The sequence below is a fragment of the Cyanistes caeruleus genome, chromosome 1, assembly GCF_971803275.1.
Source record: "Cyanistes caeruleus chromosome 1, bCyaCae1.hap1.1, whole genome shotgun sequence".
NCBI classification, from domain to species: Eukaryota; Metazoa; Chordata; class Aves; order Passeriformes; family Paridae; genus Cyanistes; species Cyanistes caeruleus.
Genome location: NC_141701.1, coordinates 131,217,413 through 131,235,511, shown reverse-complemented (window position 1 = coordinate 131,235,511; position 18,099 = coordinate 131,217,413). Strand labels below are relative to the sequence as shown.

Here is an 18,099-nt window from a genome sequence, read left to right as displayed (position 1 = left end):
GGGTTGAATGACATGATTTGGCCCAACTTTTATTCATCTGAGCAATCCCTTGCAAGGCCTGTTCCCATGTGCGAGGTCATTGCAGTCACTCCCATAAATAAGGGTGGCAAGAATTGTATCAGAAGTATCAAAAATAACTTAAAGAGGAATTTTCTTTCCCATTTTCCTTGGTTAAAATTTGTTTCCTATTTCATTGTGCTAGTTTCTGTTTTATAAAGATGGTGATCACAAATAATCATTTGATTGTTGCCATTCATATGTAACAAGAACAAACTTTAAATTGGTTCAGGCAGACTCCTATTTTCTGCATCGCCCTTTTTTGTTAATGTGACAGAGGAGGGGGAGGAATTTGCTTATCTTGTTGTTGGGAAAAAAATTTATTGCAAAAAAGTTTCCTTCTTCCCGGGTAATCTGTTGTCAGATAATTAAACATCATATTTATTTCATAATTTTAATGTAACTAATATGAGTATACAACTCAGTTTTTTTCCTAAAAAGTGTGGTTTTGGTGTCAGTATTGCTTCTGTAAAATGTGAGATAACTCTGCAGCCCACCTCCATTAAAGCCCAACTAAATGAACATTGAAAAATCAGAGGGCTGTTTTCCTGTAAGAGTAAAAATCGTCACTATACTGGCAAAGAATTCAAACCGTTTAACACAATGAGGCTGAAATTCATTCCTGTAAAAAGGGTCGAGTCCAAGATTCTGTGCTTCTTTAGCTATTATCTTGCAATTTATCTAGATGGGTGTAAAAGTATTTCTTTGGCAAGCAAACTTCAAGATTCAAGCCAAAATGCCCCTTCATCCTTGTTTTGACATCATGAGGGAGTTCAAACCATGAGCTTAATGCTGGCCCTCTGCATAGGAGTGAATTTTACCCTTAAGGCATTAAATGAATGATGTATCCCAAAGAGTTTCCAGATTAATCAAACATATGAGTCTTGTTGTAGGTCAGATTTTCTCATGCAGTTGTACACGTTGCCTAGTCCTCACCCAAATCCATACTGATTTATTTGCCATATTCACTTGCATTTTGGGGATGAAGACATCCTTGCTGAGCTTGTGCTGTGTGTTCTCAGATTTTCTATTCTTGTTCTTCTGCTTTCTCTGTTCCTTCCATTGCTTTCTGCAGGTATTTAAACCCATGGTTCAAAAGAGAATATAATGTAGCTAAGTGGGTAGAAGATGTGAATAAAAACACAGAAGGACCATACTTTAGGTATTTTGTAAATTAATTCTATAATTCTCATTTTTTTAGAGCTGTTCCAGCATATACAAATATCTTGGGACTCCTACCTTGTATAAATCAATACAAGTTACTTAGGTGCAAAGGGCCCCTCTTCTTTTGCTGCATTTTGATGTCTGTTTTTGGCTTCATGTGCAATTTACAATTATTTTTTCTGAATGTTTTAATGAAGCCATTGAAAAGGGTGTGTGTAGTGCATGCGTTCCCACCATCATCTATAGCTTGTAGTAGCTTTCTCATCATTTTATGCCAAATAGTGTTATATGGGCATGAGACATATTTATCACTAATAAAGTAGTATTAATTTAAATAGAATGTTAATTTACTGAAGCAAGTGGTTTCATAACACATTGACTCTACCTACTGTCTTATATAGTGCATACTAAAATTCAAATGAAAAAAGTATAAAAAGTAGTGATATTTTACCCTCAGCCTGCAATGAAATCATTTATGTATTGGAATTGGAAAACTAAATGTATGAGAATATACTCTGTGCTCTAATTTTCAAACTGCTAATTAATCTGTTACAAGTGAGGTAGGGTTCAACCAGCAACATCACTTGTTTTGAAAGGGAAAAGTGTGCATTACCTGATACATTCCAAGTTATAGAGAAAAAGCATGCATGAGGCTGGGCCCCTGCTGGACATGAGTCAAGAGACTGAGAATGTTGCAGTAGATTCCCAAAAGACACAGTCCCACAGCTGAGACAGCTATCTGCATCAGCTGAAAAAAATGAACCAGCATAGGAGAGAATAGAACACAATTTATGACAAATAACATGTGAACAAAATCCATGAAGCTGTAAGCTGACATATCAAAAATGAAGATAGTTACAGAAACACAAATCAAAATAATAAGCAAAATCTTCAGCCAAAACAGTGAAGGATGGTAAGAACAAGTAAATAGAATCTTTATTTTTCTACACAAGTAGACCTAATAATAGTGCAACAAGCAGACATTAAATGGCAGGGTAGGAATTTAGTCATTTTTAGAACTAAAAATGTCCCAAAGTCTTGAAACACCATGAAATTGTTACTTTATAAAACCATTTGTGTTTGTTTTCAACACCTTATAAATCACAGACAGAGTAAGCTGCAGTAAAGTTTCCTATAAACAAATACAAAAAATGAGTAAACTTTAGCCTATCAGTCCTGATCTCGGTCCTGAAAAGCAAGAAGAGATCCCCAGTGCAAGAATCCAAGGCTTACAGGAGGTTGTTGTGATTGTGCCAGTTGGTATCAGACAGGTCTCTTGGTTCTTGGACATTCTCTCAGGGAGAATTGTGAGTCTGGTTGTTTTAGCGCCAGGATACAGGGTCCAGGTCTGGCGTCTGCAGTTCAGCAGGTGCCTTCCAGAACTGGGGAGATTTAAGCCCAGAAAAATACAGAAAGGACTGCAGAGCCTCAAGCTATTCAGTTTAATGGAGCAGTTGAACACTTACCTGATCATGAAGTCCACATCACTGCATATAGAGCAAAATCTCTGAGTGTGGGAGGTCCTCTAGATTAGTAAACTAAGACAGATAATGACCAAAGGTCACTGGAAGCTGAAATTAGGCAAACTCACATAAGAAGTGAGGTGTGTTTTGTTACCAAAACTGTTTCTAAAAATAGCTTTTTGACCTTTATTGTTCAGGCAAGGTCAAGAGTTGCCCACCATAACATAACCCCATGGCTGTCTTTCAGGGTTTTTATATCAGAAGCTTCTGATAGCCATAAAAAAAGACATTGATGGAATATGAAGATAGCACTATTTGAAAATAGGTTACTTTAAATGGTTTAGTTAAATATGTTTAAAAATCTGTTTGCATACTCATAATTTGGTTTTCATTTTTTAATATCAGTATATTTTTAGTAACTAGATTAAATTGATGGGAGTGTACCCTGCCCCTGAGGGTATTCAGCTGTTACACTGAATGAGTCACATTTCTAATTGTATTTGAGATAAACCAAGCATTTTTGGCATGTAGATGAGGATTAAGCTGACCCATGTGAATTTTAAAGGCATTTATCAGCAGAGATAAAACATAAATCAAATTTTTTGCACCATAGAAGCTTACTAATCACTGCCTCCAGCAGTTACCTTTGGAAATCAGAGAGCAACTAGAATAAATTTAGAAATCTGTATTGTCCTAATTAAATCAGGTAATCATGGGGAAGTATTCTGCAGACACATTATGGAAGATCAGGTCTTCTGAAATGAGTTGCTGTGGGTTTACAAGAGGTTGAACTAACAGTTTCTCCACAAAAATCAGATGCAATTTTGCTTAATGATAGCATGGACAGGAAAAGACTATTCTTTAGAATGGTGTGTTAGAACATCTTCTGGTTGGGTTTGAGTCTGGGCCTGTGAATTTATTCACAAACAAAACAAAACAGATCTTGATAAAACAGTCAGGCTGAAGTCAGACTGTTCAGCTGGTACTATATTTTATGGGTCAGAGTCCCAGGAAAAGACATTTACACCAGATATTTAGCTGAGTAATATTCATGTCACTAATCATCTTTGATTTCTCTGTTCTTTTAAATGTGTCCTGAAAGTAATACTGCTGTTTAGCTTGTTTCCCTATGTAGTTTTAGGAATAATATGGTAATGACTGGTGCTGTTGCAGGAAGAGTTGAAATAGAATGATGAAAAATTACAAAAACATTTGCTAAGAATATTTCAGATTTTCAAAAAATAGAGATATTAGTTATCCCCAAGATTTTCTCCATCTACTTAAAAAACCCTGTACAAATCATAATTTGTCTCTCTAACACCTATTTCCTAGTAAATTCTTTTTTAATCTACAAATCTGATGGGTATTTCTATATAATTACTTTTTATTAATGATAATAATAATAGTAGCTGGTATCTCTGGCTCCAGAAAACTCCCAGGTGTGGGAGTCCTATCTGTGAGAAAATAAGATCTGTGAAGAAAACTCATTTTCCTGCTCAAAGACTAGTCTAGATTTTGATGTTGAATGCCAGGCTATAATCACATAACCTTAGCAACAAAATCAGGCAGGAAGCCTCTCCCTGATTTTAGTTTTGCCGTAAGGGATGTTATTTTATGAATGTGCTTCATAAAGACTCTGTGAAGACTGCTTATTCTGGTTGCTGCCAATTACAATGTCTACTGCACAGGCTAGCCTTGTGAAATATGGGTAAGGATTACTCAGAATTCTCACTGAATCTGAAAGACTTGATGGAGCCATGATGGAATCAGGAAACAAACTGCCAAAAGCCCCAAAAATGGCATTTCTGTAGATAATTATAAACAAAAAAGACTAGAAGGCATCTTATTGAGCTGCCTACATTTGATTTAATGCAAGTATTTACAATAAGTTATATTTTATGAGTTCTATTTAAATACAAAAGTAGTTTATAAACAAAGGATTTTTTTTAGACGGAGACTCAGAGCACATAAGCAGAAGGAAAACAGCTGTGCCATATCAGAAGGGCATGGAAGGAGGAGACAGTAGGCTGTCATTTCCCTCCTATTTCTAATGTGCTTTTATATCCTTGATTTTTTTCTCAGTTCCTCTTCAGCTGACCACCTTCATTACCTTCCTTTGTGGGCATCCAGCAGAGACCAGAACCATCACCAGCCCTTGGCAAGTTGCTCTTCCCGAGGCAGCTCTAGACTGTGCTTAAAGTAAAAAACAAACAAGCCTCTTCCATATTACAGCCAAAGCAAAATACTGTTATTGGTGGCAGACAATGAAAAAATGCCTACTGATGTCAGTAGGATCAGGATTTTGTTTCAAGAGTTAGGGAGAGGAGCTCATTGAAGCATGTGAGTGCCTGCTTCTGAGGCATAGTTCACTGCTCCAAGTGACAGCTCAAACCATAACCATTGCCTCTTCTGCAGCTCCTCCATGAGCCTCCTCTCCCCTCTGCTGCTGCTCTTTCTGAGGACATGTGTGCACATTGTAGCTTTTAAAAGGAACTTACTTTAAAATATTTAGCCACACCCATGTTTTTAGAAGATCCTAACTTAATAATGTAGGATCTAGGCTGATGATGTCATACAAAGAGCTGAATCCACAGCAGTAAAGGTCAAGATTCAGCCTAAAAGATTAGGCTGATAGGGTCTATATTTGTGTTTGAAATGCTTTCATCAGGTTGAATGTTAATTGAATTTCACTACATTATTTCTAAGTCTGCAAAAGAGAATCACTCACAGATCATGAACAGTTCAGATCTGTAAAGACCACCTGCTTTGAGTTCAGCTAAAATGACACTCAAAATTGCAAGATGTTTAGTTGTGTGACCAAGTGACACATTTTGCATTGTTTCTTGTGGGCCAACATTTGCTGTTTAGGGACAGGAGGCTGAGCAGGAAGCCCAAGTCTGCAGGGACTGCTTCCAGATATCTTCCTGGTGCTACAGTGTTTGTTGTGAATCACAGAATGGTCTCCACAGACTCTTAGTTTTAGCTTTCAGGAAAGAAAGACACAAAGTGGCCACTCTGTCTTGCTTTCTGGTCAAAAATTAGAATTTTTGCAGGTGAGGTGCATGGCTTCATTTGGGATTGGCAGTAAAACCTCTGAATCTCCCTTGTGGTGTGTACTGGTTTCTTGTGTAAGTTTCAGCTGGAAGCAACATTTGGCATGAAAGCTAATGGATTTGATTGCAGGAGAACTGAAACCCTAGTGAAAGCTGAGTGGATCCCACCCTTGACCAAAACTGCCAAGTTTTCCTACCTTTAACCCCAGCATTACCTGCAAGTGTCCCTGAATGCTGTCTCTCCATCCTATAAATGAGAAAGAGCCAGGCATGACCTTTCTCATTTAAAGTATATGTAAATCTGGGATACACAGCACATACACAATTGCAGGGCACAACCTAAAAGGTGACCAAACCACCTCAAACAATGTTTATCACAGAAGACACATTGTAAGATCTGTGGGCGTCTGCTGAGTCATGTATGTTCACAGTCTCAGTAGTTGGCACTTAAGATGACAAAAACCAGCACGTAACTCGATAGCAAAAATAAGTGGTGAGGCCCTACGAGGGGAGGGCAAGGTCATTTCTGTAAGTGTGCAACTGCATTCTTGATGTAATGGCTGCAGTGTTGCAGCTGCAGCTGAGCAGCAAAGCTCACCTCAGATGTGCAAGCCGTAGGTGAGCAGACAGTGCAAAGGGGGATTGAGAAGGATATGTAGGCAGCTACACTGGAGGCTTGGCCTTCAAAATCTTTGGAAAAGGCAGCATTGTGTTTGAGTTAGGGTGAAAAGTTTCCTGGATAAAAAGACTCCATTAGGGATCCTGGTCATAGGACCTGCTTGTGAAGGGAAAATACTCAAGATGCCCCATCCTTTGGGGCATTATTACTCCTTCCAGGATCACCTGCTCAGATGGATGGACAGGAAGATTGGCTGTGGCTTTTCCTCTCACTGTGGCCTTCTCTTAAGAGTATCTAAAATGTGAAGAGCCTGTGGTGCGTTGGGAGTGTTGTGCCTGGTGTGGTGAAAGAGATGGGAGATGCCATCATTCTGAGCCACTCCCTGGCTCTGCTACCTTATAAATGGCTTTCTGATAGGACTTGCCAAGTCAGATTGCACTAGCCCAGCTCCTTGTTTCTGATCTCCAAATGTGTTGTTATAAATTTTAAAACTAAAATTCAAAATTCTACTGCAGCAGTGGGGCAAAATTTATGAAGAATTGGATTACTATTAATATATAAAATATGCTCTTCTTATTTTTCCCCTTTTCCTTCTTCTCCCTCTTCTCCTTATATTCTTCATTCTAGATCCACAAATAGTTTATTAGTGATCCATACTAGTCCAAGTGGGGGCAGAGATGAGAGGACTTGTATGGATAGTGAGGAGCAGGGCACTGCTGACAACCTTTCACTGGAATTTTTTTTTTAAATTACCCTGTTTTCTTGCATGCACAGTTTGGTGCCTAGATCCATGATGTTGGACGTACGGAAACCTTGTTTTATACAGCAGTAACTGTTTCAGGGTTTTTTCCCTGAAAACATTGGTGTATGTCCAGTTCATCTCAATAGGTGATCAGTGTGCAGGTACTGAAGATGTATGCTTCCAAGTTTGGATAATTGTACCAATGTAAATCTTTCAAGTGCTGTTGAACATAGAGGCTACCACATGAGGCATTAGAGGATCATGAGCCAGACTAGAGAGCTCTCATCATATAATTTCCATTGACACCTTGTTGCTTGTGGCTACCATCAGTCATTGTCTGTATGGGAGGCAAGAGAATGTGCTATTGTAGGGAGCTACAGACACAACAAAATGATACAATAGTCCAAAATAAAAGTACAGTTATTTAAAGGTAAATAAATTCCACTTATTATTATTATGGAAACTTTCCATCTTCAGGGACACATTAACTCAGAAGATACTAGGTAGCAGTGCTCAGGGAGGGCTGAGTGATGTGCCTGCAGTATTAAGAGGCCTCCTGTGGTAAATGCTCTTGGTCAGTGCAAGAGGACAAGGTGGCCAGGATAGCTCAATTTTTCTACTTTGAGGCCTTTTTTTTCCATTTTACTCTGCCCAGATTTAGAGCCTGATAGGAACCTCTCAAGTGGGAAAAGTGCAGAATCTCAAAACAGAAGCATAAGAGTTTTTCTTGGGTATAAAATTTCAGTCAATAATGTGCTGTTGCCTTATTGACATGAAAAGAATGCCTTTCATGTGATACAAACATTTACTTGCTCCTGCTTACTCTACTCACCTTGTACAGAAATGCTGATTGCCATTGACTAATCAGTCCATTTTTGTATATTCTCATCAGACTCTTTCTTTGGCTGGAACAATATGCACTGTATGATGCTTGCATGTATAACAATTTGTTATTAGCACTTTGTATATGCCTTTGTTACTTCACAACTAACAGTTTGGCCTCCAAATGCATGCATTTGTGTAAATTAATGTTACAAAATTAATACATTTATTTGCTATGTAATTTAGGAGATGTGTAAGATATGCATAAAAACACATAATTGCCATTTAGTCACTGGGAGAAGACATTTGTTCAGCTTGTATTTATACAATTACTGTTTCTATTTAGGCTTTATAATGCCATGTTTATCTTTTAGTTCTGTATTTATTCAATTGCAGATTTGTTTTTTAATAATTTTATAATGATTAATTACAGTACCATATAAAACAGCTTAAGAAATAATTTTTGTTATACAATTCTAATAAGAAGTAGCATTTTTTTTCTTCCAGTGTTCCTGAAATCTCTAAATACCTTTATTTATATAATGAAATCATAAGACTAATGATCAAGCAATTTTATCCCCCTGATATTGAGCTAATAATAAGCTATATACATGGCTCTGAACCAAGCTTCAGAGTAATGGCAGTTGCTGTTGCAGTGCTAGAATGCAAAGACATCACATTTATTTTGTGTGTTTCAACATCTCAGGACACTGTCTCCTGCAAAGTCTCCATCTTCATCCACTGGATCTATTGCTTCCAGCAGAAAATACCCTTACCCGATGCCACCACTTCCTGATGAAGAGAAAAAAGTCAACAGGCAAAGTGCCAGGGTATGTGTCCCTCTTCTCTCTGCATTTCACTAGGGGCTTGATTTATTGGTAGTTTTTCAAAAGGAAACTGTGGCAGATTAACACCTTTGACCAACAAGGAAAGCTGGAGTGGCACTTCCTTTGCACCCTGAACTTCTGAAGCTGCTGAGCCTCTGGCAGCAATAAAGGCTCGACAACTGTGTTTATAGCCAGCTTTTCAGGTTGCTCTTAAAGCTGCCCTGGAGCCCAGATTTCACTACTCTTCTCATTTCAAGCTGAAAATGTGCCCTGGACAGCCTTTGGGCTTCAGAGTACAGGCAGCCCTGGTGCAAGTGGTGTGTTTGCCTCTCCTTTCTTATCCCTTCTCCCAGCAGCTCTCATTCAGGCTGTGGGGATAGCTGCTTTCCAGCTTTGTGGGAATGTAAAAAGTTCCAGTTATGGAGCATGTGGAGGGCTCGCATGCCTGGAGGAACTTCACTGCTGTGTGACCTGGTCCCCCTAGAGTGACCAGGAGCTGCTGGAATGTGTGGTGGATAGTAATGCTCCATACGGAGAGATTTCCAGCTGTTCCAAAAGGATTTTGTTTCCTTTGTATCAATTCAAACATATCAGGTATTTGAATAAGAGAAAAAGTCCTGAAATTTAGGAGCTTTACTTGCAATACCCTTGGTTCATGTTGCTGATGCTGATGAGATTCTCATCACTGTTTTCTGTCCTTTTTTTTTTTTTGAAGAAAAAAGGAAGGGGGTGCTGCTGAGGGAACCTGAAAGCTGCTCCCCCAGTGCTGCTCGGGGCAGAAGATTGTGTGAGGTGCAGCACAGGGTCTCTCAAGGCAGCTTGAAGCCTGGGCTGTACTGATGTGTCTTAGCCCTGGAGCTGCTTTGGCAGCAGCTCAAATCCACAGTAGGAAGTCATTCTGCTCTGAGCAGAGTTAGGCAGATAGATGAAAATGGGAAGTTATCTCTACACTAATATTAGCGTAACTCTAAGGTAAAAGCTGTCTAGTTCAAGTTTGATGTTTTATTGAAATTTCTCCTTCAAAAAGAAAACTGAGCTCCCAGCCATGGACATTTACTATGCCAACTGCAAGTTCTGCTGACATGCTTCAGTCTGCTCACTTGGTGAAGAGACACCAGAGGCTGGGAGGAGATCTGGTGACTCAAGTGGTGTAGATGCAGTTCCTCAAACAAGCTCCTTGCACTGTTTGGGTGACAGCCTGCTTTATCTTGGTGTTCAACGTGTGTTTGTGTTCATTTCCCCCCTCTCCAGCTATGGGAGACATCCATCTAGAGGCACTGTGTTCCTGGGGTCACATCAGAACTGTTTACTTTGGATTTTATAGAAACTCAGCATCACTGAGTCACTGCACATTCATCTTCTCTTCAGACAATTCGAAAGATCAACAGAGATGCCCATGATACCGCAGTGATAACCTCCTCATGTGGAAAGGAAAAAACAGTCTTCTTTTTTTTTTTTTTCTATTTTTTGTTGACTTGTATTTTATGGATTTGATGAACCACCAAAACCATAACATTTGACAGAGAATAATTAGCCCAGATGTGACAAGGCTGTTCTGCATGGTGACATAGAATCCCAGCTACAGTCCATTTGCCAGTTCTGTGTAAGAGAGGTTTTTCTCTGGTTTACTGCAATCCTGAGTCAGACCATAGTGGAACTGGGAACATGCCTCACGGAGAGCCCAGCTGATGTAAACTTGTACGCTGTATGCATGAACCTTGTGTTCTTTACTTTCTACATGTAAGGGAAAAACAACATACTGTAGTAGAGACTAGCATGCAGGAGTAAGAAATATAGGATTTTTTTTTTGTGACAGGATTTCAAGCTTTGAAAGGTACCTATTTGACACAAACAGCAAACAAACAAAGATTATATCTTTTTTTTACCTTACATGTTTATAATCTCAGTATACAGATTGTATATATGTAAACAATTCAATAATGTCAAAAATAGCTGTTATACGTACGTGTATTTTGCCAAATGCCTAAAGAAACAGTCATGACTAACATCATCACACTTCAGATTTTCTAATATTATGAGCAGATATCCTTGGAATTACAGAAAGTACACTACTGTAAAACTGTCTCTCAGAAACTGGTGTTTGACCAAAATCTATACAATCTTTTCAGCATCTTATACTGTCTTGACAATCTCAGTTGTACAGTAGACTGCAGAAACCAGTACAGCAGCACTTTGTCTTCAATCATCATAAGAGGAACCAGCCAAAATCCCATGTTTAGCAAGATAACCATTGTATCCTCTCACAGGTGTAATCAAGAACGATTTGGCAGACAACAGTCTTTAAGTCATGTGTAGCCCAAACTTACTGAACATTTGGGAATACTTCTAAGTGGTCAATTCAGGATGTGGTGATGTGAAGTCTGTCTGTGAGAGTTGCTGTGTATTTTTGATAAAGCATTTCAGACACTGTTTTAGATGGCAAGGCATAGGTTTATGAGAAGCATAACAATTTCGCTGCACTAGATAATAACAATGCTGGGCAAGTGGCCAGTTTCATTGCTGTCTTTCAATTTTAATTTGTTACTGGAATTGCTTTTACCATGTGCTTGAATGCTATGCTTGTTGCCCCTGAAGCCCCCTTGACAATTTTTTGGGGCATTAAACTGAGCACAAGTAAATTTAGCTTAAAAAGAATAGGTTGGGGGGGAACAACTCTTTACCATGTTAATCTTGTGTATAAGTTGATGGTTATATTTTAAACACCTGAGACTTCTAAGGGTTGTTGTAAGGCAAATGCCTTCTGATTGGGAATTTTCAGTTATTAAGAAACTGGACCATATTAAATCAGTTTATAATTCTCTAGTTTTCCAAAACTGACTACTTCTTAGCTTCAGGTAGTTTCGCAGAATAGCAGAATAAAACACCCAGCCGTGTGGTGCAGTTGAATACCCTACCCAACAGCTGTATGATTAATTAGATATTATTGTAATGGGAACATCTATGGTGTTTCTGAATCTTCTACCTCTTTCATGTATTTCTTTTAGTAAGTGAACCCAACACTTGCAGCCTTTTAATGTATTTTTTTAACTTTTATGTCTCTCAATAAAGTCAGATATATGTAAGATTAAATTAAGAAATGTTTAAAGATGTCGGCAGCTGTAAAATATGTAAGATTTTTAGAAGCATTATATTTTATGATTAGGCTGTATGTTGGATTACAAAATATTGGCCTTGGGATTCGAATGATTTTCCTGCACAGTCAACAGGTTCTGGTAAGTATTTGGAAAAAGACAAATATAAGTGAGCATAAGTGGGTGCAGACTGACCATCTGGAAGGAGATAGTCACTTGTAACTGATTTAGGGTAAGATTCAGCATTTTTGTGAAAGGTAAATATATCAATCTGAACTGAAGAATATCTTTTGCAAAGATTTACTTTGAGGGTATCTATCTGGATTAAAGCAAGTCAATAGCATGTAGCTTATGAAATTAGGGTCTGAGCCATAACTTGAAATCAATATGTCTTTGTTGATTTCACTGGACTTTGAGCAGGACCCTCAAGAGGTTCACCCATGTTAGGATATTATGATAACCTGATCGTCGATGTATTACTCTGTCACCTGGAAGCCGGTTTTCCCTCCATATTCATATCTTGTCTTTAGTAACTGGACTGTTCATCTTGTGCCTTTTATGGTATTTCTTTGGATACAAACTGGCATATTGTTTTGAATAATCTCATTAGATTTCTGTGCATACCTTACATTTACCACTCTTTTCCCTTTCTATTTTGCCTTACTAAGAAGCAGCAAGATTTGGCAGACAGAACTGGATATAACATACTGGCTCTTTCTGCTATGTTCATGGCTTCATGTTTTGCAAACAAATGGCCCTCCTGACTGTATTTTCAATGTAGTATGTACTTCCAGCTTCTTTTGTTTTGCTATAATTCATTTGTAGCATATGATGATACACTTACACTTAAAGGTGTAGTGTACCTTTAACAGTCACCTTTACATTTGGAGATACGTAGTGACTGGAAGTCTAGTTCTGAGCACAAAGTTTAAGTTAAATAAATGTTGATTTTCACTTTGGTGGTCTAGAGTGAGAATATCACAGGACTTGTGTTTTTGCAAAATTCTTCTGCAGAGAACTTTGCATCAGATTGGTAACTTGGGAGACCTGAACCTGGCAGGGCTGTGTGAGCATCCCAAACCAGTAGAGGTTGGACAGAGAAGTTGTTTGCTTACAAGCTGTCATTTCCTACTTTAAAATGTAGTGTGTTGGAAAGCTGACAGATTAATAACCTTGAAGATTGCAAATATTTTTATCCACTGTAGGTAGTTACACTGGCAATAGCAATATAAACTGCTGCATAATACCTCATCCAGACTAAAACAGAGTACTTGTCACTAATATAGCTCAGTCATTTTGACTCATTGAGACTCATGCAATTATTTTGGTTTTATTTTAATAAATGAACTAGTTATTGCCAACTATGCTGTAGATGCCTGTTGAAGAGAGGAAGCTATCAATTCTCAAGTAGAAGTAATTGTTTATATGAGCATAGGACAGGCAGGATGAGATATACTTAAGTTACCTTTATGTATTTCAATGTGGGAGAAGAATCCTGTGTAATTTATAATAAAATTAATATGACTAACTGATGGAGACTGGAAAATTGAGATTGTATCTAAAAATAATGCTGCACAATGATGCCACAGTTTAACAAGTAAAGATTTACCTACTAATTCTGGATTTGTTGACTTAAGAAATTTAACAATCTCAGGCAATATACCAGAGATGGTTGTGACTGATAATTTACATATAGTTTTGTTATATTTAAGTAAGTATATTCAAGAAGATTGATCATTTTATACAGCCTATCTTTGCTTAAAGTGTGAACTGAAGTCACAACTTGCCAGTCACCTGAAGTGTGACTTGACTTTGAAGATGGCTTCTTCCAAATGATTTATGAGATATTGAACTTGTTGTGTTCATGTGCCCATGAAATAATTTTGATTGTGCTATTGAACAAGTGGACCTTTGAGGTATAGCCTGTACTAAAACCAGAAAGAAATTGTGTCAGTAGTTAATGTACTGAAATCTCTTACTCAAATCCCTATTGTTGGTTTGGACTGATTGGTCTTGTCAATACAACTCTTTTCAAACCCAGAGCTAAGAATGGGTACACACACTGTTATAGACATGCATATCCTGCAACTTCTGCCCAAATTTTCTGTAACTTTATAAATTAATTGATTCATGGATATAATGTAATGTGAAAGAAGGATGAGATTCCATAACCCTACAGGATATGCTCTTAAGTTAGCTCTTAGGACTTGCTCTGTCATCAAATCCCTTACCTAATTGTAAGCAAAATTATCACATTCCAGTGTAAAACTCAGTGAGCTCCTGTTCTCTTCCATCCCCTCTTCACTCTTACTGAAAAGCATTTTCATGAATGCTTTCATCATTTTCATGAATGTTTCAATGGAAACATTTATCCACTAACAGGTTCTGTGAATTGGCTGACATCAGAAAACTGCTAAGTTGGTCACCTTTTCCCACTATGGATAGGATCTTTTCAATGCAGTTAATAATAGTAGGTTTAGAAGAGATATCAGTAAGAAATTCTTTACTGTGAGGGTGGTGGGACACTTGCACAGGTTGACCAGAGAAGCTGTGGATCCTCTGTCCCTGGAAAACTTCAAGGCCAGGCTGGATGGGGCTCTGAACAACCTGTCTAGTGGAAAGTCCTGCCCATGGCAGGGGCGTTGGAATGAGATGATCTTTATGGTCCTTTCCAACCCAGACCATTTAATGATTCTTTAATCTTTTGCTTATGCTATAATCAGGTGATGATGCCTCATGTCTCATGGATTTTCTACTGGTTTTGCCTGGGGATGAGTTAATTTCCTTTACAGTAGCTGGTATGAAGCTGTGGTTAGGATTTGTGCTGAAAACAGTGTTGATAATGCAGGGAATTTTTTAGTTATTGCTGAGCAGTGCTTGCAATGAGCCTCTTCTGTGCCTCACATGCCCCACCAGCAATTGGGCTTGGGGTGCATAAGTTGGACAGCAGACCCAAGGGATATTCTAAACAATATGATGCCATGCTCAGAACCAGTCCAGGGTTGGCAGTGAAGAACTGCAGCTCAGGGACTGGCTGAGCACTGGTCTATTGATGGTGAGCAATTATTTTAATTTGCTTCACTTGTCTTTTTGGGTTTTATTTCTCTCTCTGTTAATTCCCTTTTCATTATTTTTTATTATTATTACTACAATTGTCTAATTTTAATTATTGAACTGTTCTTATGTCAACCCATGAGTTTTCTCACTTCTACCTTTCCAGTTCTCTTGGCCCATCCCACTGGGGGTGAGGACTGAGCAAGAAGCTGTTTTGGGGCTCAGTTACTTGTGGTTAAACCAGAATACTACTGCAAACACCACTTGGTGACTCAGCTGTACTGTGTCTCTCCCACGTTGTAGCATTGTTGAAGGCTAAGCCTCTTTAATGACCAAGTTTGGGAACCTAACAGTTGAGCTGTTTCCTGTTTCTCTTGCTCCAAATCTGAAGATCATCTGTTTCTTTCTCTAAATTCAGTATCAGTGTCATGGGATAAGAGTGGACTGTTTGAACCACTGTTTTCAACCAGAATATGATGTTATTTGCCTCATTTTTAAAGAGCTTGTGTATTTCAGTCTCCACTGAATACCTAGAATGGATGAGCTGATGACCCACTATTTGCATGGCTTCCAAATCATACGACATTATCAGCAACATGGGATTTGACTTTGATCACATTTGATGTGCTCAGTTGGTTGGAGCACAGTGTTAAATAACACCAGGGTCAAGGGTTCAATCCTCATATGGGCCATTCACTTAAGAGTTGGCCTTGATCATCCTTGTGGGTCCCCTCCCCAGAATATTCTGTGATCCCTAACAACAAATTTGAATAAACTGCAAAAATATGTGCAGGTTGTGGCCCCATGTCTGCACAGTGGAGTGAGGTTCCTGTGTGCACGTAACTATTATCCTAATAAGGCAGAAAAAAAAAAAAAAATGAAACAGTGAAATTAATTGTGTAAACATAGCTGCAATAGAGACAGGACTCTCTTAAGTGTGATTTTGTCAGAAACAGGAAAGGAAATAATAGTTTCTGTCATCTATGCTAAAAATCTGCTCTGACTTGAGTATTTTCTAAGTCAGCTTATGAAAACGATTTCTGGTGTCTCAAGTACGGATGCTGGTGTAAACTGCAGCTTTGGAAACAGCATCTTGTGCACCTGGCACATGGTATCTTGTCATTCCACAACAGTTTTCCGCAAGTATTTGGAGAAAAGCACTACAACAGTCAACATTCCTAAATTATCTCAGCCAAGTAAGAAAAACAAGCAGTAAAAATAAATTCAGAACACAGATATTACTCACACTTGACACACTGTACCTGGCTTCCAAATTGTCTCACCTAGCCAGGTGTGGCAGGTCTAGCTCTTCATAATCCAGTCTATACCAGTTTCAAAATCTCTTCAGCTAAACCAGCTTTAAACGGTTTAAAAACTTCTGCTACTTAAGATGGGCCATAATTGACGTATAACTCAGAATGAGATGAGGAAAATTTGGAAAAATAAGCACAGAGTAGTTAAAAAGAAACGTTCTCTAAGGGAGAAGTAAGTGGTGTCAACACAATTTTTAATTGCTAGAGCATAAAATGTCAAAGCAACAAGCTTTTAGTTTTCTGTTTCTGTATTCCTCTGAATAAAAAAAATAAAGCTTTTGTTTAAAAAAAGTCAACATGAGGCCTTAAGACCTTATATATTCTAACTTTAGCATGGAGAGTCTATTTTTACAACCATGTTAGAAATTCTGTATATAGGCCTGACTGACCTTGTAAGTAGAGTGGTGCGAGCAGCTAATCATGCAATATTGTAAGACTCTGTAGAACAGCAAATGCTGATTTAGTCTGATCATTGGTACAAGAACTCCTGCTCACTGTCTGTGTAGACTCTGCATACAATACACTTGGAAATACAGTCCAGAACATACTCAAACTGTGAATATATAATCCGATTTTTCTTTTCTTAATGATAAAAATATATTACAATAGGTAATGTTTTATATAGAATACAGTAATTATTTTTATTGTTGCATAAATGCAAAATATTTTTTTCAGAATAGCAAAGCATTACAGAATTTTTAATCTGCTGGAGAAAACACTATTTACTGTATGACCAGTTCTTTCAGCAAAGCTTTTGGGGTGGTATATACCAACTGGCTCTGCCACCTTCATTTTGTGCTAATGCTTAACTTGGGCATTGCTGTAAAAAAAAAAAAAAAGCTATTTTTTCACTCATACTAGCCATTATTGAGAGAGGCAAGTAGAATAGTGTTTCACCACTGTGGCTGGGCTAGTATTGGCAAAAACAATGATTTGCATCATATCATTGTCTTTGCTAGTTAAAATCCTTTAAAAATCACACCTGATGTAATAAAAGCGTAAGATTTTGACAAACATCAAAATGAAGCATTGCAGTTTAAGACTTTCTAGCTTTGAGTGTGGTATTTTTGTCATAAACATTACAGGCATTGGGCTGTTGAATGAATCTGGCTTTCATGTAGCGAAACAAAAGGTTGCTTTTTATAAAATCAAATCATTGTAATTTGGGGTTCTAAATTCCTGCTCACTTTTAATAATAACAGCGTCACAGTATTCACTTCTACAAGAGTATTTAATACAAATGCCTGTGGTTTTCAATGTTACTAACATATTGTAACATCAGTAAAGTGACTTTCAATGACAAAGACTGTTGTGTGTATTTTGTTCTTCTAAGTCATATTTAGCACCTTCTTTTTTATAGATGTCTATAAAATAAAGATGTTGTGTGCATGGGAAAAGGCTAATAGTAGAATATAAATATTATTTTTCAAATTCCAAGGTTGAAAATGATCCAGTGAGTTCCTCAATTCTTTGTCTTAGGGGCCTAACTGTTCTCAAAGCAAATCTAAAATTACTATTCCTTAGTTTTCATGCTTGAGGGCAACCTAGGAAAAATACCTATTTGAAACTATGCCCGGTGGTTGGCTCAAAGGTCGAGAGCAATCACCTCACTTGGTGTCACCTAAGTTTCCTTCTCAGCCTTGTGGGAAAGCGAAACCATTAATTCTGAAAATAACTGTTTCTCTAAAGCAGGTGACTTGCATATTCAACCTGTCCACTGAATCTATTCTTAATGGGGAAGCAAATTTCACAAAGGTGTCAGATGGCTTTTTTTGCTATGACAGCAGATTCTGTACTAACTCCTCAGCATCTTTATGTGTTAGTTTCTCTCTAAACTTGAAAGACGATGTATCTCATCAGTCCATGTGAATACACTGGATTTTTGAAATGCTG

At 37.9% G+C, this 18,099-nt stretch overlaps 1 protein-coding gene across 14 annotated transcripts in view; it reads left to right on the top strand.

Moving 5' to 3' along the window:
• The window catches only part of ADAM22 (ADAM metallopeptidase domain 22), a 124,930-nt gene extending 111,559 nt beyond the window's left edge, over nucleotides 1-13,371 (top strand). For 6 of the 14 annotated variants that reach the window (XM_086858386.1, XM_086858345.1, XM_086858360.1 and 3 more), the window contains 3 exons: nucleotides 1,133-1,219; nucleotides 8,627-8,750; nucleotides 9,999-12,793. In XM_086858386.1, the coding sequence (XP_086714512.1) occupies nucleotides 1,133-1,219; nucleotides 8,627-8,750; nucleotides 9,999-10,019 (232 nt within the window). In that variant the 3' untranslated portion in view covers nucleotides 10,020-12,793. Of the gene's footprint in view, nucleotides 1-1,132; nucleotides 1,220-8,626; nucleotides 8,751-9,998 lie in introns of all 14 variants that reach the window. The other 8 variants (XM_086858352.1, XM_086858408.1, XM_086858375.1 and 5 more) reach the window with 2 other exon arrangements.
• The last annotated feature ends 4,728 nt before the right edge of the window (nucleotides 13,372-18,099 follow it).